We start from the raw sequence: 22,912 nt of genomic DNA, 5'->3' as shown, positions 1-22,912 counted from the left end.
GGTTTGGTGATTCCCTGGATGTTATCACGGAGAACTTTACGGTGACGCTTGGCTCCTCCTTTTCCGAGTCCCTTGCCTCCTTTGCCCCTTCCAGACATCTTGTTCGTTTCTTTCGAGTCGAATGATGTGGACGATGGGCAGGGACTCTGTATTTAAGGCATGTCTGCGGACGTAGGAGAAGACATGTGGTATGGGTTCCGCGGGGCGGTGCCAAACACTACAGCCATCTGCATGGTTACATAATCATGTGAAAGCTTTCAATCTACAGTTTCTCTCAATTACTAAAACACTAAAACCCGTTGGCTGATCAATGTTCTCAGTTGCCTGAACACATTTAGCTAACTGTGCAGTCTGTTGTCAGTACCTTAACACTTAACACCAAAAATGCAGATCTCACTTCACTTTTCAGCAAAATATCTAAACATTCTCATTCTCAAAGCACATTCTGCACTCTAATGCACATGTCATTGATTAAACACAGCCACACAAAATAGATTTCACTTGTTTCAAATGATGTGACACAACCAATTTAAACCAGAGAGCACAGAGGTTGTTGAAGGTGGGTATAAGAATGGATAGAAGAAACTATGTGAGAGGATGAGGATGAGGGGTGTGGGGGAACAACAACAACAACAACAACAACAATAGTTGTTTACAGTATCACAGAGACAGAGGACAACTTTGTGAGATGCGTGGCACAGTACTGAAAAAATAGGGGTACAAGGAGGAGGAAGAACCAAAAAAAATGCAAAGCAGAGTAGTAATTTCTGATCAGTTTTGTTTTTATTCATCAAAAGACATTGACGATAAAATATGTTTTAAGATTAAAGATGTACTTCTCCCCGAGAACTATATGTTTTGAACAATGTGTTTTCTATTTTTTGGTGTATTGTAGTGTATTCCCTTCAGGGATTAATAAAGTATCTCTAATTGTTTACTGACTGCTTGATAGTGTATATCGTGTTGATCGCTTTGTTTATGATTTGAGAGCAGTGTTTGGTTTTGAGCATTGGTGAAACTGTTTGAGGCGAAAGTTTGATTTTGCAAGAGGAGTCAGAGGTTTTGTAAATAGTGCTTGAAGATGAGGCTTTAGCAAGGTTTCAGAAACTGTTTTAGCAACTGAGAAACTGTAATATAAAGTATGATTCAACAACAGATAACCACTATTTCCTACTCACATTTCAGTGGGAATACTGCACTTTTTACTTCACTATGTGTATCTGACACATGTAGTTACTAATTACTTTTAATTAAGGGTCAAAGGGGGTAAGGAAAGGTTTAGAGTGTAGCGTGGAGAGCGAACATAAAACAAAGAAAGTAAAAGACACCTAAGAAATAAGAGAATTGGGAAAAGGTGCTGAGATCAAATAAAGGCAAGAGCCTTCTTACATCGGGCTACTTATAATGCTATGATAATAAAGTTGATTTATTAACTAATATTAATAAGTATGATATTACTATCTAATATATTATTATATATATTATGCTAAAGATAGAGTTATTGTATTAGTGTAGGTCATATGTATATTATACGATTCTTTAACATTAATGTGTAATACTTTCAGAGGAATATATAATGTAATTAGTGACCTGCCGGGGTCAGAGACACTAGAGATAATGTAACGATGGAAAACACAGATGCTCAGTTCTTCTGTCAATGTCCCTTGTTACATATGTGCAGGCTGATAATAAAGTTGATCTGTGTGAATCAGACGTAGGTACAGGGGGTTGACTGAGTACAGGTTCGTTACAGTTATTATTGATTTATTTATTTGATTTTATTTTGTTATTTTATTTATTTTAATTTTATTTATTTTATTTTATTTTTTATTATTTATTTTATTTTTTATTTTTATTATCAGCACACTCCGGAACGATAGGTGGCGGCATGGACCCTTTACGTCAGTTTGCGGCAGCATGAGGAGGCGGAGGAAGAAGGAAGTAAATACTAACATGCTAACAGAAGTCATGGATAATTTTGTTCTGTCTTCATTAAGGTCCTAATGATTAAGTCGTCCCGCGCCATGTGGTCACGGTGAGTCATGCCCACTTAAAACAACCATTCCCCGCCTGACAGCTTGTTTCCTTTGTATGTGCACTTTGGGTGTGGTCTGCTGGGTAACGTTAGCGACGTTAGCATGTGATTGCTGCCAACGACACAGTTCAGACATGAAGGATACATGAGAATAATGTGCTACTTCATCAACAGTAAATAAAATAGTAGTGTTGTTGCTGTCCATCCACCCACAGCTTCACTGACATCGCAGCTGGCTGCTGTAAACACTAAAGTCCATTTAGATTAGCTCATTAATGAATCTGTCCTCACTGTTTACATTTAGTCATGTACATAAAACTTTTCATTGAACCACCAGTCCTTACCCAGTCAGTGTCTATATGTAATACACATATCCATATTTTATATCTGTTTAAATATGCATTTTTTATTTCTTAAGTTGTATGTTCATGTATGTGCCTACCTGTCATGATTGAGAGCACAGTGATTATATTATTATATTATTATATTATTAATTATATTATTATATTATTATTTTAATATGCAGGTTAACACAGGCTTAACAACACAATGAAATGTGTTGGAAGGAGAAGAACAGGTCAGCTCAGCACATGAAGAATAGAAACAAGATAAAGCAGTAAAGTGAAATGCTATAAAACATTTTAGGTAAAAAAAATAAAATATATAAGTGCTCTATACATATATACAGGTACTGGGAAGTGTCACTGTATAAATAGATATACTACACAATTTAAAATGTTTATAGTAAGAGTAGAGTGACATGTCTACACAGGGATAGTGTTGATTTAAATGCAGGAAAGTGACTACAGACAAAATAGAGTGAAATGTGTTGCATGTCATATCCATATTCCTGTCTTTCTCGACATTGTCAGCTACAAAATAAAGGTAAGATGCCCCAAAACTTCAGGAAAATCAACATCAGCGGCACAGATCTTCGTGTGGCTGCTGTTGTGTCAGTGTTAATGGGTTTAAGCCTTTGTTGTCTGGAACAAAATCACATTTTAATCCCTCAGAAGCTCCAATGTGACCTTTACCAAGCTGCTGTGTACTGTAGAAATGACCTGAATGCCACCAAAAAGCATTATAAGTTACCCAAATTCACAGAGAAATTCAACCTGACATGTTCTTGTTTTGATATTTTTTAAATCTATATACCGAGCAGCTCTAATTCCACCTCTCTCCTCTGCAGCCGAATATGGATGAAGTGAACGTTGTCTCTCTTGCTGTTGGGAGATGTGTGGACGCCTGCTGCCTGCTGCTCGACCTGGTCGTCAGGACGTTGAGCTGGCTGCTTCGCTTCCTATCTGGCGTGGCCACTTCCCTCCACAATACGCTGGTCGCACTGAGTGGATCCACTCTAGTTGAGTACTGGAACTTTGCTCTTTTCTCTTTCCTCACTGCCACCGAGGCCGTCTCCAGTGCCGCCTGTGGAGCCCTGCATGTTGTGGAGGGCTGGCTGCAGATGCTGGGAGGAGTGTTTGAGAGTTTCAAGATGGTGGGACACCTCTCCTGTCATGTGGCGTGGCGCATCAAGGAGGTGCTGCACCGTGGGTTTATTTCGTGCAGCTGCATCCTGCGTCAGACGTGCGAAGGCCTCTGCATCGCGCTCAGTCTTGTTCTCTACTTTGTCAACACGGTAGTCAACATCGTCCTCATCGGCACGCAGAACTGTCTGTCTGTGTTGGCGGGGGTCTGGGAGATGGTGGCGGACCCCGTGCACAAAGTGGTGGAGCTGGCTCTGACTGTACTGACCTTCCTGTACAGTTGTCTGGTTGGTGCCTCCGTGCTGCTGTGGACGCCATGCCAGCTTCTGCTGGACTTCCTCGGAGCACTGAGTCGTGTCTTCTTTGCTGTTTTCATGGTGGACTGGCACGGCCTGCTCATCACAGCAGCCATCGTTTCTGTGGCTTTGCTGTTACTGAACCACAGGCTTCCTGTCCTTGCCGGACGGCTGTGCCTTCATTTGGTCAACGCTCTACCGGGAGCTCGTGGCATACAAACAGTACAGGAACAAGCTCTGGCCAATCAGGAGGTCCATACCAGGACAGCGCAGGAAGTGAGTACAACAAGTCTACCGCACACAGACGCTTTAATAACTGAGACTGAGAATGAGCTGAGCCAGCCAAACCTTCCTCAGCTCCAGGCTCAGCAGGAAGGCAAGCCAGCGAGCGGCAGCAGGGCTGCTACATCCCGGCCAAACTCCACTCCGGCAGATAGCGGCGAGCTGCTTAGCCTGCTAAAGGAGCAGGAGGAGAGGAAGAAGTGTGTCATCTGTCAGGACTTCAGCAAGACGGTGCTGCTGCTGCCCTGCCGTCACCTCTGCCTCTGCCGGCACTGCGCTGACATCCTGACTCAACACCGTCACGCTCAGCAGCGCTGCTGTCCACTCTGCCGGCAGCCCATCACACAGACCATGGACGTCTTCCTCTGATGGGCCGGAGCGGTGCTCACATCAACTACAAACTTCAGCACTAGACAGAAGAAACCTGTTGCCACTATAGTCACTGTTTAATCACAAGTAGGTCTGAGTGTTGAACTGCATCTGTAGAATCAAGTATCGCAAAGTGCCGACTACTGGTATCTTTATTTATTCTTCGTTCTGATATTTTCTAATCAAAACCCAGAAACCTTTCTTACATTACTGAACAGTATCTGTGTGCCCTGGTGTTTCATCTTAAAACGTGAAAATGTAAATTAAATAATTTATGTTTGCCATCAATTTTGAATCGCCAAAACAACAGAAATGTCTCCTAATATAATTATGTAAGAAGAGAATTTTGCAACAGCTGAACTCGTTGGCCACTGATTATGAACACTGGATTAATACACGTGTGGATTTGTGCCAAAGACGTTGCTTTTTTTGTACTAATTTAAGTTTATTTAAGTTATTTATGTGTTGAACATTTAAAAAAAAACATATAAAAGCTGTCAAATATGTTAAAGACTGAATGTGTGACCTTTATGTTTCTCTTTTGTTGGTGCAAAGTCTTTCTAAAGTAGTAAAGTTTTGGTGCTTAAGCTAAGGGCTGCATACTTAAACAGCAAATCAATTTTGTGGCAGTTGCTGTCAATAGTATGAGCTGCATGAGAAATAAATATTCACAATGAAAGGAAAGGGTTTTCATTTAATTTGAGAATCACTGATCAAACTGATCAAGCTTTAAAATTTTTACTAAATGGTATGTAAGATTCTAAAGATTTAGTAAGATTTCACATAGCCTATTAATTGTATATATTAATCACTTTTTATTGCTAATGTGTTTGTATGTGTTGGTGGGTTGCACTTAGTTTTGACCACAGAAATGGTGGTAATGGCCTTCAGAAAAGGCTGTGATGGATCACCAGACTATCTTGGTTGTTTTTTGTTTTTTTTAACGAAGTGACAATATTTGGACAAAAGCGTGGAGCTCGTGCGTGACGTACGGCAACGTGGGTTTGGCTTGATTTTGACTTTCAAGTAGAAAAAAAAAATGTCGTCTTGCCTGGTCACAAATGTTCTCATATTCTAGCTAAACGGTAACTAAAATAAGTTTATGAAAACATTATAGGAGAGAAATGGTCAGTGCAGTAAAATAATCTTGATTCATATTTGATCAGAACTGCCCAGTTGGACAGTTTTATTTGAATTTCATGAGCCTGGTGTGTTGAGCTGGACGAACTCACTGAGAAAGACTTATAGCCACACCCAAGACAACAAAAACCTGCATGATTATCGCAGATGAAAAAAGTAAGGAACTGTTTTATCGTACATGGTGAAAAGCAGATAGCCACTTAGGGTAGGATGGCATTGTCAAACAACCTTGTATTAACCTACAGACGTAAAAACACAATATCTCCAACATCCAAAAGCAGAGTAACACCACTAGAACTCCCAAAATGGCTTGACTGATGCTTATATGTGAGAAAAGTGTGCTCTGAGCTCTTCACCACCACAGCGCCTGCAGTAGCTTCACCACCATGTGCACCTACAGTTGTGTGAAAAAGTGTTTGCCCCCTTCCTGATTTCTTTTTTTTTTTGCATGTTTGTCACACTTAAATGTTTCAGATCATCAAACAAATTTAAATATTAGACAAAGATAACACAAGTAAACACAAAATGCAGTTTTTAAATGAAGGTTTTTATTATTAAGGGGGAAAGAAAATCCAAACCTACATGGCCCTGTGTGAAAAAGTGATTGCAACCCCCCCTGTAAAAAAATTAAAACTTTTAACTGTTAATTAAATTAACTGTGGTTTATCACATCTTTGGAAAGCTGAGTTCAATTTCTCTAGCCACATCCAGGTCTGATTACTGCCACACCAGTTCTCAATCAAGAAATCACTTAAATAGGACCTGCCTGACACAGTGAAGCAGACCAAAAGATCCTCAAAAGCTTGACATCATGCTGTGATCTAAAGAAATTCAGGAACAAATGAGAAAGAAAGTAATTGAGATCTATCAGTCCAGAAAAGGGTACAAAGCCATTTCTAAAGCTTTGGGACTCCAGCGAACCACAGTAAGAGCCATTATCCATAAATGGCGAAAACATGGAACAGTCAAGAGCGTAGCGACGACTCATCCAAGAAGTCACAAAAGACCCCAGAACAACATCCAAAGAACTGCAGGCCTCAATTAAGGTCAGTGTTCATGACTTCACCATAAGAAAGAGACTGGACAAAAATGGCCTGCATGGCAGAGTTCCAAGACGAAAATCACTGCTGAGCAAAAAGAACATAAAGGCTCGTCTCAGTTTTGCCAGAAAACATCTTGACGATCCCCAAGACTTTTAGGAAAATACTTTCCTTTCAGAAAAGGAACATCATACCAACAGTAAAATGTGGTGGTGGTGGTAGTGTCATGGTCTGGGGCTGTTTTGCTGCTTCAGGATTTGGAAGACTTGCTGTGGTAAATGGTACCATGAATTCTGCTGTCTACCAAAAAATCGTGAAGGAGGATATCCGGCCATCTGTTCGTGACCTCAAGCTGAAGCGCACTTGGGTTCTACAGCAGGACAATGATCCAAAACACACCAGCAAGTCCACTTCTGAATGGCTGAAGGAAAAACAAAATGAAGACTTTTGGAGTGGCCTAGTCAAGTCCCAACCTGAATCCAATTAGATGCTGTGGCATGACCTTAAAAAAGCGGTTAAACCCTCTAATGTGGCTGAATTACAACAATTCTGCAAAGATGAGTGGGCCAAAATTCCTCAACAGCGCTGTAAAAGACTCATTGCCAGTTATTGCAAACGCTTGACTGCAGTTGTTGCTAAGGGTGGCCCAACCAGTTATTAGCCCAACCCCCCGGTGACTCTAGTTTTTAACTATGCTGATGGGAGACTGGGGATTGGTGAGTTTGGGCAGGTGCTGCTCCAATCGTCATACCCCAGGTCTCCAGGAAGCAGTAAGTGAGGTGGCCATGCCTCACCAGCTAGGGCCAATCACTACAGTCCAAAAAAATCCACTCCCTGAGCAACAAACACTTCTTGCAATCCAGCTTGCAATCTGTTGTGGAGAAATTGCTTGTCAAGGGTGAGGTCAAGAGGGAAGAAAGTGTTCAGGACCTTCCGATGTCTTATACTGTTTGTTAAAGCTTGAGAATTAGAGACATTCTCAGATACAATCAGATATGCTAATGAGTCGGTCTCTATTCTCCCCAACTCATGCTGGTGGTCAGGTTTTAAACTCCTACAGATGATGGCACAAATTCTATACTCCCAAAAATGATCAACGAGAATGTATTTACCCATTGTGCTGAGGATGAACCCTAACTGTTCATCGTCAGCACATTCTAGTCTGGGCCCACTGTTTTATGTTAATGGAACGTCAACGGCAAGCTATCTATTATGTCTAGGAGGCCAACATTCAGTTCCTTAGACCTTGTTTACCAGGCAACGTTGAGATAGGCTGGCACCTGCCTTCATCCACCAATCCAAACAGCAGCCTCGCAAACCAAAGAGACAGTGTCTTCTCTGATAAGATTTGTTGATGTTTGTGTGTCTTCAAGGCCCACGTGTAACCTTATGTAACCCAAGGATAGAAAATTCCCCACCAGAAGGATGAGGAAGTGTGCAATGCATGACATTGCACACTTCCTCATCCTTTCTGGTTCTTCTCTAGAACTTCTCTAGACATTCCTGAGTATAACTAGTATAGCAGGTACAGTGCTTAACAAATCTTTTAGACCATCTGTGGTCTAATAGTGCTTCAGTGCAGTTAATTTTCAGTGAGCGCTTGACATTTTACCATTTTGAATAGGAATGAGGAATTTCAAAGTGAATTAATCTTTTTATACCCAAATTGGAGCCGGCTCAATGGGCAGTTAGAAATTAATCAAGCATAACATTCAACCACTAAAAATAATTCTTCTCTTCATGAATGCAAGTAAATAAATATAATTTGACATCTTAATCAAGAAATAAGATGTAAAACAGTAATTATGTTTTTTGTAAAACAGTAGTTATATTTTAGCATTAAAAATATAATTTGGTTTAAAGCCATCACAGAAACATAAAAAATGATTTGGGCTGTTAATTTAGGGCAGCTGTGGCATAAACATTCAGTGGTGGTCTAATACATTTGTTAAGCACTGTTTATCGCGAGTGGAGCAGCCATTCGTTTCATGTAATGACTACTATATATATATGATATATAATATATTATATATATAATATATATATATATATAAATATATATAATTGTTTTTTTTTTTTTTTTTTTTTTTTTTTTTTTTACTACAAGAAAGCTTACGACTCAAAGCCACACACATGGATACTGGAATGTCTGGAACTGTATTAGATCAACAGGAACCTAAAGACCTTCATCCAGAACTCAATGGAAATGTGGAACCTTAGAGGCCAATTCAAAGCCCATTGCCCAAGTCAACATCAAGTGCGGCATATACCAAGGAGATGCGCTATCACCACTGCTGTTCTGCATAGGCCTGAACCCCCTCAGTCAGATCATTACGAAGAGCAGATACGGGTACCGATTCCGTAGTGGGGCAACAATCAGCCACCTGCTCTACATGGATGACATCAAGCTGTATGCCAGGAATGAGAACGATAAATAGACTCACTGATCCACACCACCAGGATCTACAGCGATAACATAGGGATGTCATTCGGATTGGACAACTGTGGCCAGATGGTCTCAAAGAGAAGCAAGATGATCCAGACTGAGGGGATTGACCTACCAGAGGGCAACATAGGTGATATCCAAGACAGCTACAAGTACCTTGGAATCCCACAGGCTAATGGAAACCATGAAGAGGCCACAAGGAAGTCAACCACAGCCAAATACCTCCAGAGAGTAAGGCAGGTCCTGAAAAGCCAGCTGAATGGTAAGAACAAGATCCAAGCCATCAACATGTACGCACTACCAGTAATCAGATACCCCGCTGGCATCATAAACTGGCCAAAGGAGGAGATAGAAGCCACAGATATCAAGACTAGAAAGCTCCTCACCATGCATGGAGGGTTCCACCCCAAGTCCAGCACCCTGAGACTATACACTAAGCGGAAAGAGGGAGGCCGAGGACTAGTGAGCGTCAAGGCCACGGTCCAGGATGAAACATCGAAAATACAAGACTACATCAGAAAGATGGCCCCGAAGGATGAACTGCTAGGTGAGTGTCTCAGGCAGCAGAACCCTGATGAGGGTGCAGAGGAGGAGGAGGAATAGACAACCTGGAGGGACAAACCCCTACATGCCATGTACCACCGTCAGATAGAGGAAGTGGCTGATATCAAGAAATCCTACCAGTGGCTGGATAATGCACAAGAACAGGCCAAAAGCACAAGAGCCATGGAGGCCAGGATCTACCAGAGTAGACCAGACCCAAGATGCAGACTGTGTAAAGTAGCCCCTGAGACAGTCCAGCACATAGTAGCAGGGTGTAAGATGCTAGCTGGATCAGCGTACATGGAGAGGCACAACCAAGTGGCTGGGATAGTATACAGGAACATCTGCAACCAGTATGGAATAGAAGTACCTAAATCCCGATGGGGCATACCACAGAAGGTGGCTGAGAACAACAGGGCCAAGGTGCTGTGGGACTTCAACTTCCAGACTGACAAACAGGTCCTGGCTAACCAACCAGACATAGTGGTGGTGGACAAAGAGCAGAAGAGGGTAGTGGTGATAGATGTGGCGATCCCAGCTGACGCCAACATCAGGAAGAAGAAACTTGAGAAGTATCAAGGGTTGAAAGAGCAGCTGGAACAGATGTGGAAGGTCAAGGGTTGCATGGTCCCTGTGGTAGTGGGGGCACTTGGGGCAGTAACCCCCAAACTGGGAGAGTGGCTCCAGCAAATCCCGGGAACAACATCTGAAGCCTCAGTCCAGAAGAGTGCAGTCCTAGGAACATCGAAGATACTGCGCAGAACCCTCAAACTCCCAGGCCTCTGGTAGAGGACCCGAGCTTGATGATGACACGGATACCACCCCGCCTTTCTAGTCTTCTGCCCACTGAATGCACTTCTAATCAGTTTTTGAGAGCTAATCATTCATACACATGCACACAGCAATGGGGCAGCCTTCAGGAGCATTTTGGCAGTTAGTATCTTGCTCTTGTTCATGTTGTCAAACAAACTCAGCATGATAAGTAAAGGAGATTTGGGATGAGTACAGAGAAAACTGTCATGTAGCTACATTATTAGGTAGAAAGGACCAGGAAACACTGATAGGACTCTACAGAAGAGGAGACTTACTCTGCTCAACTATCACTTAATCTAGACTGTTGGCACAAAACCAGATTGCAATCAACTCATTATTCCCTTTGTTATGCATTGCACACTTCCCCATTCTTCGTTCATTCTTTTGGTTACAACTCAGAAATTCCTAAGTAAAACAAAAAAAGTAGGTGGTATTTTATTGGCTTGTAAATAGCAACTGAAGCAGCCATTTGTTTCAGGTCACTACAGGAAACACATTTAAGTGTTTGGTACGTAATTGTAAGAAAGACATAGTTCGGTCAATATACAATTGGTTTACTGATTATGTAAGCTGAAGACAACATGTTTTCCGAACAGAACATTCATACTTTACATTTATATACACCATCTTCCATCATGAACTATGTCACTTGTGGACCCTGGTGGTCTGGTCAGTTTCACAGCTCTTAAATGTTTTTTTTTTGTTTTTTGTAATGGAGTTCAGATTGATAAAGCAACAGACACATATTTTCAGCACTTAATGCGTAGTCTAACTTCCTGACTTACCATTGAAGACATTGTAAAACTCTCATTAACCCATTTGTGCCCAAATTTTTTTCAGAGTTGTAAGGCATATCATTTTTTCAGTTGAGTCCCTCTGAGTCATGTTATGTATTTATTTTTTCCACTTTGTACTTTGTTTTGAAGAAAATAGCATTTTTATGACTGGCAACAATTGAGTCAGGCCACACTCAAAATTTCTTTAGAAATTCTCTATTTCAGATAGCTGCTGGTGGTGTACTGTCAGGAACCAAGATCAGAGATCATATTTCTCCCATTTTGGCTTCTTTGCATTGGCTACCTGTAAGAACAAGAACAGAAACACAAACTACAAAGCCCTTCATGGTCATATAAACTGACAACATGATGTTTTCTGCCAGCATCAGTATGAGGATGTTGGCACACTGCAAAAATACAGATCAATCATTGTTCCTGTTGTCATGCATTGCACACTCCCTTATCGCTTTGCTTCTTCTGCTTCAGGTGACAACTCAGGTATTCTTGAGTATAACTAGTATAGCAAGTATAAAATGGTACATGGACTTTAATTATTTATTGCCTTTCTAGTCTTCTGGCCACTCAAGGCATTTTTACGCTACATTAACACACATTCATACACTGATGGCATTGGCATTGGCTGCCATGCAAGGTGCCAACTGCTCATCAGTTTTTGAGAGAGCCTAGGGCTGACCCTGTTGATTCTAGAAGTGTTGATTGATAAGTGGTATTTGAAGTGCAAACCTAAATGTGCAATACAAATGAAGTTGCTTTGCCTTGTGCCCTCTCCATTATGGTAAAATAGACAATAAGCAGGGTATGCTTCAGGGCGCGGCTAAAGCCATTCTCAACTCAGTTGAAACTGTCACACCGGCCCGTGCTGATCAAATATCAATTAAAATTCTGTTACTACATTGACCATTTCTCTCCTAAAATAAACTCGGTATGATAAGTAAAAGAGTTTTGGGGAGAGTAAAGAGCAAATATGTAGCTATGTTGTTATGTAGAGAAGAACAGTAAACACTACTCGGAATCCAGCCTGCGATTTACTTATCATTCCCGTTATCATGCATTGCACACTTCCTCATCCTTCTGCTTCTTCTGCTTCAGGTGACAACTCAGGCATTCCTGAGTATAACTAGTATAACAAGTATAATATAACAAGTTTTTTGAAACTGCACAGGGCGGCTGCTTTTTTGCTGTGTGAATGGTTTGCATGGAGAACTTGAACATTTCAAATAATGACTATGGGAACAGTTTAAGAAGGAGGAACATGATGTGATTTACAGACTTCATCTATATACATATCATATTAAAGTAGTGTTTTCTCATGTTTCTGTGGACAGAAACAAGACATGTTAACAATGCTCTTATTATATATATCAATAAAGTTACAGCTACACCGCAGCAGAAACAGCGTCTGTGTTGACACCACATGCACAGGTGGAGTGCAGTGTGTCCCAATCATTAGGGTTGGAGAGATGACTGTGGTTTCCAGAACAGGGTGTGTCTGTAGATAAACAAGAAAGAAAACAAAAACAAGAAAGGTCTGTTATATCCTCCTTCCTCACCTTTACGCCTCTTTTTGCTGTGCTATATAAATGTCACAGAGGTTCACAGAAGACACAGTTCACCTGTGAAAATTGTGAGAATGAAGATCTCTGCGATTTTCCCGTTGTTGCTGCTGGTCTGCTCTGTCTCCACTTCAGTGGAAAACACAGAGGTACAAGTGCCTTATTTGCAAGACATCCGTGCTCTACTGAGAGAGATGACCGCCTCGTTGGCTCAGCAGAAGGTGGAGATGAGATTCTTGCAAAGAGTGAATCAAGGTACAGCATTTTGTCAGATAATTATAGAAGTAATAGCATTAGGACTTGCTTTCTGTTGTTATACAAGGGTCTCAAAGTCATGTCGTAGCACTTCATAATTAACAAAAAGGATAAAATTGAAATTCAGTATCTGAGTATTTTCTTCCACTAATATATTTCCATAGATCCTGATGGTGCAGTGAAATCAAACTCACAAAGTTAATTATTCACTTTTTTTCTCCAGAACATGCAACAAAGCTGAAACAACAGAAGACTGAGGTGACGAGGCAGAAGACTGAGATTGACAAGCTGAACAAACAGTTGCAAGGTATTTGGTGGAATGTGTAATAAATATTGTTGTTTTTGTGTACTCTTTTTGAGATTAGCTATTTATGTTTTCATCCTTAAGTATGCTTTTAATTATTCCTCACTCTCTCTGTGTCTTAGTGAAACAGGTGGCTTTCTCAGCTTCTCTGTTGGGTGCAGGCTCTGGAGACACCGGACCCTTTCCCACATACACTACCCTAGTCTTTGCAAATGTCATCACAGACATTGGGAAGGCCTACAACAAGCACACAGGTACCTAAACTCATATATGTTGATGTCAGTTTGACTAACAGATGTTGCATCAGGTGATTTTCTATTTAAAATAACACAAACAAATGTCCAACAGGTGTTTTCACTGCACCAGTGAGAGGAGCCTACCACTTCGAGTGGTACATAGGTACACATGGTGGTCCCCATGCCTCAGGTGCTGTGTTGGTGAAGAACTCAGAGCACACTTTTATTGCATATGAGCATCAGGGAAGCCATTATGGGAGTTCTTCTAATGGTGTTACACTGCTTCTGGAGGTTGGAGATGATGTGTTTTTACGTCTGTGGCCCCATACAAAGCTGTTTGACAATCAAAATCGCCATACCACCTTCAGTGGCCATCTGCTTTTCACCATGTGAGACTGAAGCTGAAGTTCTTCTTTTTTTCAGCTGTGATAGTCATGCAAGCTTTTGTTGTCTTGAACAGAACTTCATCTTAAACTCAATCTGATTTTCTTAAAATCACAGTAATCATGTCAAATATACTACATATTTTTAATTTTAATCAAATGTAAAATGTTTAGACACTTTAGATGGATCTTGATCTGAATCTTGCATGCTTCTTACCTTTTTTCACATTTCAAAGTGATTAAGTTTTCTGATTCTCTTCTGATATGAATAAACAATAAAGATATTATTACAATACTGTCTGTGGACATTTCTTTAACATTTTAATTTCGACTCTAATTATAAACATATTAAAAGCATTGACAGAATAATTAGTGGACAGAGCTCTGATTAACATGATTGAATGAAAGGAGTTTAGCTTAAATTTTATTTTTGTCTCTACTTTGTTTTTATTTCTTCAAAACGTAAATACTGCGTTTAATTAGTCATTATAATATATTAACTTGCTGGGTGGGGGATTGGATTGGATCTGGTAACGGTTCACAAACAGGGAGGTTAAGGTCACTGTCCATATAGGAACATGCTTGTGATAGTAATTCTATTGTAATACGGACTCTTGATGAAGACCACTAGTTAGAAAATTGAAAAAAATAACAATGGTGACTGCTGAAGAGGTTAGCGAGGGCTTCGTGTACGGAAATGCTGAAAGACAAAAGCAGTGCTGGGCTTCATGCTGTTTGACTAGTATGCAATATGAGCTGGCTGTTTTGTTGTGTGTTGTTGCATTTGTTTGATGTGTGGCTGTTGTGGACTTGATACTTCATGAACTTTACTTTTTGAAGTCATATAATCATAGTTACACATGCAGAGCTGTCCATATTTACCATGGTGATATTACACTCTGAAACTGGTGCGTCTAAATCACAAAAATACCAATTCCTACACAATGTTTAAAACCCACCTTCAGTGACCGTAGGGATAGGGTTTGAGAACTGGAATTTTATACGGGTGTGGTTGCATTAGGGGTTAGGTTAGAGGACTACAACTACCAACTAGTTTCTGTAAGGCTCTGGTTCAGGTCTCATTGTTTGCAGACTACCATATGGAGAAGATTAAATGAGACTAAAAAAGGAAGGAACCAAGTGAATTAGATAATAAACTCAGTCAGACTAAACAATAATGTCTTCCAATATGTTTTTTTTTCTTCAAAAGAATCATAAACAAACCAAGGAAACATAATGCAAGGCAGATTCAAAGGTTTGAGGAAATGAGAATATAAACCATTAGTAATTCATTTGGCTCCATCTAGCGATCAATGGAAGAAATGTTTTCATTTCAAACATTCCCCAATTAGGTCGCTCAACAGCATTTTAAAATGAGCAAATCATTTTGAAATAGTTACATATAGTCATATACCCTAGATATCTTTAGTTTTTCTCACATGTTCCCACATGGAACAACAGGTAGCAGAGCAGAGCCATAGAACAGGTAAGTGATACAGTGTCAGTTCATAAACAAGCCGACAGAGGAATTAAATTCAACTGGTAGGATATATTAGTAAACAATAGAAACTGTCAGTGACGTCTACATCAACTAGATTTAAGCTTTGGTAATCTAAATTCATTATCATGCATTAAGAGTTCAAATATTTCATAATTGAGGTGTGAGCATAATATCAGAGACTGGATATAATCTTCATATAATTTAGGTCCAAGCAAATATTCAGGTGGTTAGGGTAAAAATATATAATTATAACAAACTGCAAGATTACAGTGCAATTCTCCTCCTTGCCACAAGGAGATCAACTTGAATTCAGTGCAGCTTCAAAGGTGTTACACAGTCTAAAAAGAGGGCTGGACTCAACTTCCTATCTTTGTCTCCAAACATTTAAATCCTGAAGAGTTTCTCAGTTGCTCCACTGTGTGTGTGTTTTGTTCATTACTCAATGTAAGTAAGAATTTTTTTTTTTGACTGGATGATTTGATATGATGTTTTAATTAAACATGATTTGAAGAATATATTTGATTTATTGTAATTTGTTTGTCTTTGTCAGAACCATGGCAAGCATCCACAAGAACACTCACACCTCTTTTTGAAATAAATGAACGTAAAGAGCAGCAAGTGCGTCCTGGTGGTTTGTGGCTCTTTATATCTATAACAAGAATTGTATGGATTGTAAATAAACTAAAGGTGCTACTATTGAAAGCCAATTTAAAGCTCACCCTGCTTAGAAGAAACATGACCACACATCCAGACCCTACTCGTTATATTAATGTCTACTGACTCACATTACATTAACACACACAAACAGTACATCTCTTTTAATTTTAAGACATATTGTACATGTTAATATTTTTTGTACTTGATTGTTATCTATCTTATGTTTTTTTACTTAATATTTGTTATACACAAAAAGACAAAGACAAATTCCTTGTATTATAAAACCTACTTGTCAATAAACCTGATTCTCATTTGTAATATTTCACAATCTACAAATTATTTCTTTATTTTGAAGCCTTGAGTTTGCCATCTTGAGTTTTCTTGTTATTTTTAATGTTTGTTTTTAACCAGGAGTGACAAGATTTGGATGAGAGCATGGAGCTGGTGGGTGACATACCAGAAGTTGGGCTTGGTTTGGTTTTGACTTCATTTTGAAGCAGAAAAGAAATGTTGTCCTAAACAGTAACTTAAATGTGTGTCTGGAAAGAATTGAGGAGAGAAATGGTCAATGCAGTAACAGAATCTTGATTCATTACTGACTAGTTTGATCTGAGTATGTGAGCCCGGTGTGTTGAGCTGGATGGGCTCTCTGAGAATGACTTGATAATCACAAGGTAGCCAGCCACGCACAGCAAATAGAGGCATGAAGTTGAGGGAGGTGGATGTCAGGCATGTGTTTTCCTGGTTCATCTCAAACTTGTTGAATTGTTCTTGGAATATTTCCTCATTCCTAAAAACAAAAAAAACAAATGGTTTCCCACACTAGAGCTGAGGCAGAGGCAGATACATTGCATTGCAGGGTTTTCAGACTGAGACAGTCAATACCACAGACATCTTGTAGTTAAAATCTTTTACTAACCACAAGTTCTTCACCAGCACAGCACCCATAGGATGGGCACCACCATGTGCACCAATGTACATGTAGGCTCTTCTCCTGTCTCTACCTGTTGGACATTTGTTTTTGTTATTTTAAATGGAAAATCAGCTGCTGCACCATCTGTTAATCAAACAGACACCAGTGATGATTAACAGGTGGATGCCATTACACATGGCATGTTTGAGTACCCAGTCTTCATTCAGCCTGCCTTAGGTCCACAGATGATCCACGTCTTTGCACATTTTTTAGATTATCCAATATGTGGAAGAGACAGCACTACCAACATGGTGGCTGCCAGAGCCACCACACTCTGACCTTGAAAACAGCTCCGTGGAAACATCTGGACATCACGGATACATTGTCCATTCTTTATACTGTCATTCATGTTACCAGTGTTTCTGCTCAACAGTGACTTTCAGGCACTTTCAGGCCATAGTTACACACAGCTGATGTCCAGTAGCTGATTTCTGCATAGTTTTTATTCAAACATGAAAATGTTGAGCTCCTTTAGTACATGTATGTATGTATGTTCTATGTTTTCTTTGCTTTTTTTGAAGCAACATTACTTTTCTGTATCTCCATTTTAGCAGATGGCTTCCACACTGCCTTTTTAATAGGACATGCAATTTTCTAGTTACACCTGTGTTTCACACAATACGATACACACAGACAGTTAAAGTTAAAGCCCATTCAGTCACTTCAGCTCACCTGACTTCATGGTTTCCTGTATGTGTTTGTTTATTGATAGAAGAATAATAAGCAACACTGTCCTTTTTTTCAACGACTACATTATATGGATTTTTGATGTGATTAAGTTCACCCATGATAGATCGATTGTTTATCGAATCACCTGCCAAGTATGTTTGGCCAACCTCCAGTTTCCAATGACAACCTCCCAGATGGTTATCTGTAAGAAACCATCTGACACAGTCAGGTTAAAACGATTCTACAAGGAAGGACATTCACAGTAAACTTGAATCTCAGCTGGGAAATATTTTCGTATTCATTCCAGTATATATATTTCCAGAGGACAAACGATTACTAACAATTATTGTTTGTGTCTCTTTAAAGGAAGTAGACTTGGTAAATGTATCTCTATGATACCATTCATTCACATTCTCTGCATTTTACAGCATCAAAACTCTTAAAGTTGAAATGTGTCTACTACTTGAACTCTGTGAAGCATTTCTGTGGGCTATAATCTGAAGTGCTGTTTGATTGGATATTTCTAAAGCTTGTAATGTTGATGACCTAATCATCTGCAGCAGTTGTAAGGGTAGGGTTAGGGTTCTTCATAGTGTTTGATGGTTTTTGAAACGGCATAGGATGGCTGTTTTTTTTTTGCTGTGTGAATGTGTTTGAATGGTTTGCATGGAGAACTTGAACATGTCAAATAATGTCTGACAACAGTTTATTAAGGATATGATGGCAAGTAGCTATCGGAGGCTTGATGAATAAATAGAAACCAATGGATGCCATGCACTTAATGTAAGAAATGCCCATCAAAACTTTTCATACAAGATGCAATGATGTAGAAGATGTACAACTGTCACTGATAATAAATCTTTGTCCAGTGTAATGTACAGACTTGATCTATATACATATCATATTAAAGTAGTGTTTTCTTGTCTTTCTGTGGACAGAAACAAGACATGTTAGCAATGCTTTTATTGTATATATCTAAGGAAGACTCAATACAGTTGTCAGTAGCAGCATGGCAGCAGAAATGGTGTCTGCACACCACATGCACAGGTGGAGTGCAGTGTGGCAGTGTGTCCCAATCATTAGGGTGGAGTGATGAATCTGTGCTTTACAAAACAGTGGAGACAGAGGTGTGTCTGTAGATAACATCACCATCATCCAAGAAAAACAAGAAAGGTCTGTTATATCCTCCTCCCTCACCTTCACGCCTCTTTTTGCTGTGCTACATAAATGTCACAGAGGTTTACGGATGACACAGTTCACCTGTGAATATTGCCAGTGTGAGAATGAAGATCTCTGCGATTTTCCCGTTGTTGCTGCTGGTCTGCTCTGTCTCCACTTCAGTGGAAAACACAGAGGTACAAGTGCCTTATTTGCAAGACATCCGTGCTCTACTGGGAGAGATGACCGCCTCGTTGGCTCAGCAGAAGGTGGAGATGAAATTCTTGCAAAGAGTGAATCAAGGTACAGCATTTTGTCAGATAATTATAGAAGTAATAGCATTAGGACTTGCTTTCTGTTGTTATACAAGGGTCTCAAAGTCATGTCGTAGCACTTCATAATTATCCAAAAGGATAAAATTGAAATTCAGTATCTAAGTATTTTCTTCCACTAATATATTTCCATAGATCCTGATGGTGCAGTGAAATCAAACTCACAAAGTTATTTATTCACTTTTTTTCTCCAGAACATGCAACAAAGCTGAGACAACAGAAGACTGAGGTGAAGAGGCAGAAGACTGAGATTGACAAGCTGAACAAACAGTTGCAAGGTATTTGGGGGAATGTGTATTAAATATTGTTGTTTTTTGTGCACTCTTTTTGAGATTAGCTATTTATGTTTTCATCCTTAAGTATGCTTTTAATTATTCCTCTCTCTCTCTCTGTGTCTTAGTGAAACAGGTGGCTTTCTCAGCTTCTCTGTTGGGTGCAGGCTCTGGATACACCGGACACTTTCCCATATACACTACTCTAGTCTTTGCAAATGTCATCACAGACATTGGGAAGGCCTACAACAAACACACAGGTACCTGAACTCATATATGTTGATGTCAGTTTGACTAACAGATGTTGCATCAGGTGATTTTCTATTTAAAATAACACAAACAAATGTCCAACAGGTGTTTTCACTGCCCCAGTGAGAGGAGCCTACCACTTCGAGTGGTACATAGGTACATATGGTGGTTCCCAAGCCTCAGGTGCTGTGTTGGTGAAGAACTCAGAGCACATTTTTATTGCATATGAGCATCAGCCAAGCCATTATGGGAGTTCTTCTAATGGTGTTACACTGCTTCTGGAGGTTGGAGATGATGTGTTTTTACGTCTGTGGCCTAATACAAAGCTGTTTGACAATGAGAATCACCATACCACCTTCAGTGGCCATCTGCTTTTCACCATGTGAGACTGAAGCAGTTCTTCTTTTTTCAGCTGTGATAGTCATGCAAGCTTTTGTTGTCTTGAACAGAACTTCATCTTAAACTCAATCTGATTTTCTTGAATCCCAGTAATCATGTCAAATATACTACATATTTTTAATATTTTTTCTTGCATCCTTCTTTCCTTTTTTCACATTTCAAAGTGATTAAGTTTTCTGATTCTCTTGTGATATGAATAAACAATAAAGATATTATTACAATACTGTCTGTGGACATTTCTTTAACATTTTAATTTCGACTCTAATTATGAACATATTAAAAGCATTGACAGAATAATTAGTGGACAGAGCTCTGATAAACATGATTGAATGAAAGGAGTTTAACTTGTTTTTATTTCTTCAAAACTTAAATACTGCGTTCAGTTAGTCATTATAAATATATTAACTTGCTGGGTGGGGGATTGGATTGGATCTGGTAACAGGGTTCGCAATGTTTGGAGGTTAAAGTCACTGTCCATATAGGAACATGCAATTGTATTGTAATACGGACTCTTGATGAAGACCACTAGTTAGAAAATTGAAAAAAATAACAATGGTGACTGCTGAAGAGGTTAGCGAGGGCTTCATGTATGAAAATGCTGAAAGACAAATGCAGAGCTGGGCTTCATGCTGTTTGACTAGTCTGCAATATGAGCTGGCTGTTTTGTTGTGTGTTGTTGCATTTGTTTAATGTGTGGTTTTTAGCAAAGTTGTAGACTTGATACTTCATGAACTTTACTTTTTGAAGTCATATAATCATAGTTACACATGCAGAGCTGTCCATATTTACCATGGTGATATTACACTCTGAAACTGGCGCGTCTAAATCACAAAAATACCAATTCCTACACAATGTTTAAAACCCACCTTCAGTGACCGTAGGGATAGGGTTTGAGATCTGGAATTTTATACGGGTGTGGTTGCATTAGGGGTTAGGTTAGGGGACTACAACTACCAACTAGTTTCTGGAAGGCTCTGGCTCAGGTCTCATTGTTTGCAGACTACCATATGAGAAGATCGAAAGAAACTAAAAAAGGAAGGAACCAAGTAAATTAGATAATAAAGATTGTCAAACAAAACAATAATGTCTTTCATTATGTTTATTTTTTTAAATCATCATAAACAAACCAAGGAAACATAATGTAAGGCAGATTAAAAGCTTTGAGGAAATGAGAATATAAACCATTAGTAATTCATTTGGCTCCATCTAGTGATCAATGGAAGAAATCTTAGCAGATGGCTTCCACTATGCCTTTTTAATAGGACATGCAATTTTTTAGTTACACCTGTGTTTCACACAATACGATACACACAGACAGTTAAAGTTAAAGCCCATTCAGTCACTTCAGCTCACCTGACTTCATGGTTTGCTGTACAGAGATTTAATTTTGACAATAAAGAAATCTTATATAATGGACAAATATTTTCAGCTATTCACAAAGTTTATCGACACAGCTGTGTATTAACAAAGAGCTGCAGATGTCCTTGTAGACTTTTGGTGTTGTGGTTTTTCACACCACAGACAGGGGATGTTTACAACACGAAAGAGACTTTTTGCTTTGCTTGTTTTTGTCTTAAAAGCTTTGACAAATGTAACCTTTTCCAACTTGAAGGTGGTCTTGTAGAGAACATCTGATATAATTTGGGCCATGTTGGCTGCATGGTTAAACTAAACAGGTAAAGGTTCAAAGGCTTGCATGTTTAGGCCCTAATTTGGGCAAATTTTACAATACTTAAACTGGGATCACACCATTTCAATTATGACTAGAAAGATGTAACCGTTTCTAATTAAGAGACGGCCTATTAGAGAATGCCTGACATGTTTTTGGTGATCTTGGCTGCATGGTAAGACTCAACAAAACAGGTCCAAAATTTAAAATGTTGCTAGGTTTAGGTCTTATTTTGGATGTTTATGCAGCACCTAAAACTGATGTTGCACCATTTTTATTATGACAAGAAAGTTGTAACCATTTCCAACTCAAAGGTGATCTTGTAGAGAATATCTGAACTTGATTTTGGTAGTCCTGGCTGTGGTTCGGTCCAATCAGCGTCCTATGAGGAACTGCTAGCAGCTACAGCTTAAGCCACCAGCATGGTTTATGGTTTGTTTACTCAAAAAGAGATCTGCTAAAGGAGTTAGCATAGATGCTGCTAGAATCAGTTATATAAGAGCGGGAAGGTGTTTGTTTATTGATAGAAGAATAATAAGCAACACTGTCCTTTTTTTCAACGACTACATTATATGGATTTTTGATGTGATTAAGTTCACCCATGATAGATCGATTGTTTATCGAATCACCTGCCAAGTATTTTTGGCCAACCTCCAGTTTCCAATGACAACCTCCCAGATGGTTATCTGTAAGAAACCATCTGACACAGTCAGGTTAAAACGATTCTACAAGGAAGGACATTCACAGTAAACTTGAATCTCAGCTGGGAAATATTTTCGTATTCATTCCAGTATATATATTTCCAGAGGACAAACGATTACTAACAATTATTGTTTGTGTCTCTTTAAAGGAAGTAGACTTGGTAAATGTATCTCTATGATACCATTCATTCACATTCTCTGCATTTTACAGCATCAAAACTCTTAAAGTTGAAATGTGTCTACTACTTGAACTCTGTGAAGCATTTCTGTGGGCTATAATCTGAAGTGCTGTTTGATTGGATATTTCTAAAGCTTGTAATGTTGATGACCTAATCATCTGCAGCAGTTGTAAGGGT

At 39.4% G+C, this 22,912-nt stretch overlaps 2 protein-coding genes across 2 annotated transcripts; both read left to right on the top strand.

The window, feature by feature from the left end:
- The first annotated feature begins 1,919 nt into the window (after window positions 1-1,919).
- Window positions 1,920-5,150, top strand: LOC104932844 (E3 ubiquitin-protein ligase RNF26). The gene is made up of 2 exons (XM_027273302.1): window positions 1,920-2,035; window positions 3,225-5,150. The coding sequence occupies exon 2, from the start codon at window positions 3,231-3,233 to the stop codon at window positions 4,464-4,466; it is 1,236 nt and encodes a 411-aa protein (XP_027129103.1). The 5' UTR covers window positions 1,920-2,035; window positions 3,225-3,230; the 3' UTR covers window positions 4,467-5,150.
- A 7,684-nt stretch (window positions 5,151-12,834) lies between these two features.
- LOC109142435 (complement C1q-like protein 4) lies at window positions 12,835-14,225 on the top strand. Its single transcript, XM_019276222.2, has 4 exons — window positions 12,835-13,053; window positions 13,277-13,360; window positions 13,480-13,611; window positions 13,706-14,225. Exons 1-4 carry the CDS (start codon window positions 12,876-12,878, stop codon window positions 13,984-13,986), a joined length of 675 nt encoding a protein of 224 aa, XP_019131767.2. The 5' UTR covers window positions 12,835-12,875; the 3' UTR covers window positions 13,987-14,225.
- Window positions 14,226-22,912: the final 8,687 nt, after the last annotated feature.

The sequence above is a fragment of the Larimichthys crocea genome, chromosome XXII (assembly GCF_000972845.2).
Source record: "Larimichthys crocea isolate SSNF chromosome XXII, L_crocea_2.0, whole genome shotgun sequence".
NCBI lineage: Eukaryota > Metazoa > Chordata > Actinopteri > Sciaenidae > Larimichthys > Larimichthys crocea.
The sequence above is the reverse complement of the archived record's forward strand: the minus strand, read 5'-3'. Positions and strand labels throughout refer to the sequence as shown.

Bases quoted from the DNA above. Each gene is read 5' to 3' on its own strand.
- LOC104932844 (XM_027273302.1), top strand. From the start codon at position 3,231: ATGGATGAAGTGAACGTTGTCTCTCTTGCTGTTGGGAGATGTGTGGAC.
- LOC109142435 (XM_019276222.2), top strand. From the start codon at position 12,876: ATGAAGATCTCTGCGATTTTCCCGTTGTTGCTGCTGGTCTGCTCTGTC. The intron at 13,054-13,276 runs GTACAGCATTTT...TTTTTTCTCCAG, and splicing joins CTTGCAAAGAGTGAATCAAG to AACATGCAACAAAGCTGAAA. The intron at 13,361-13,479 runs GTATTTGGTGGA...TCTGTGTCTTAG, and splicing joins GCTGAACAAACAGTTGCAAG to TGAAACAGGTGGCTTTCTCA.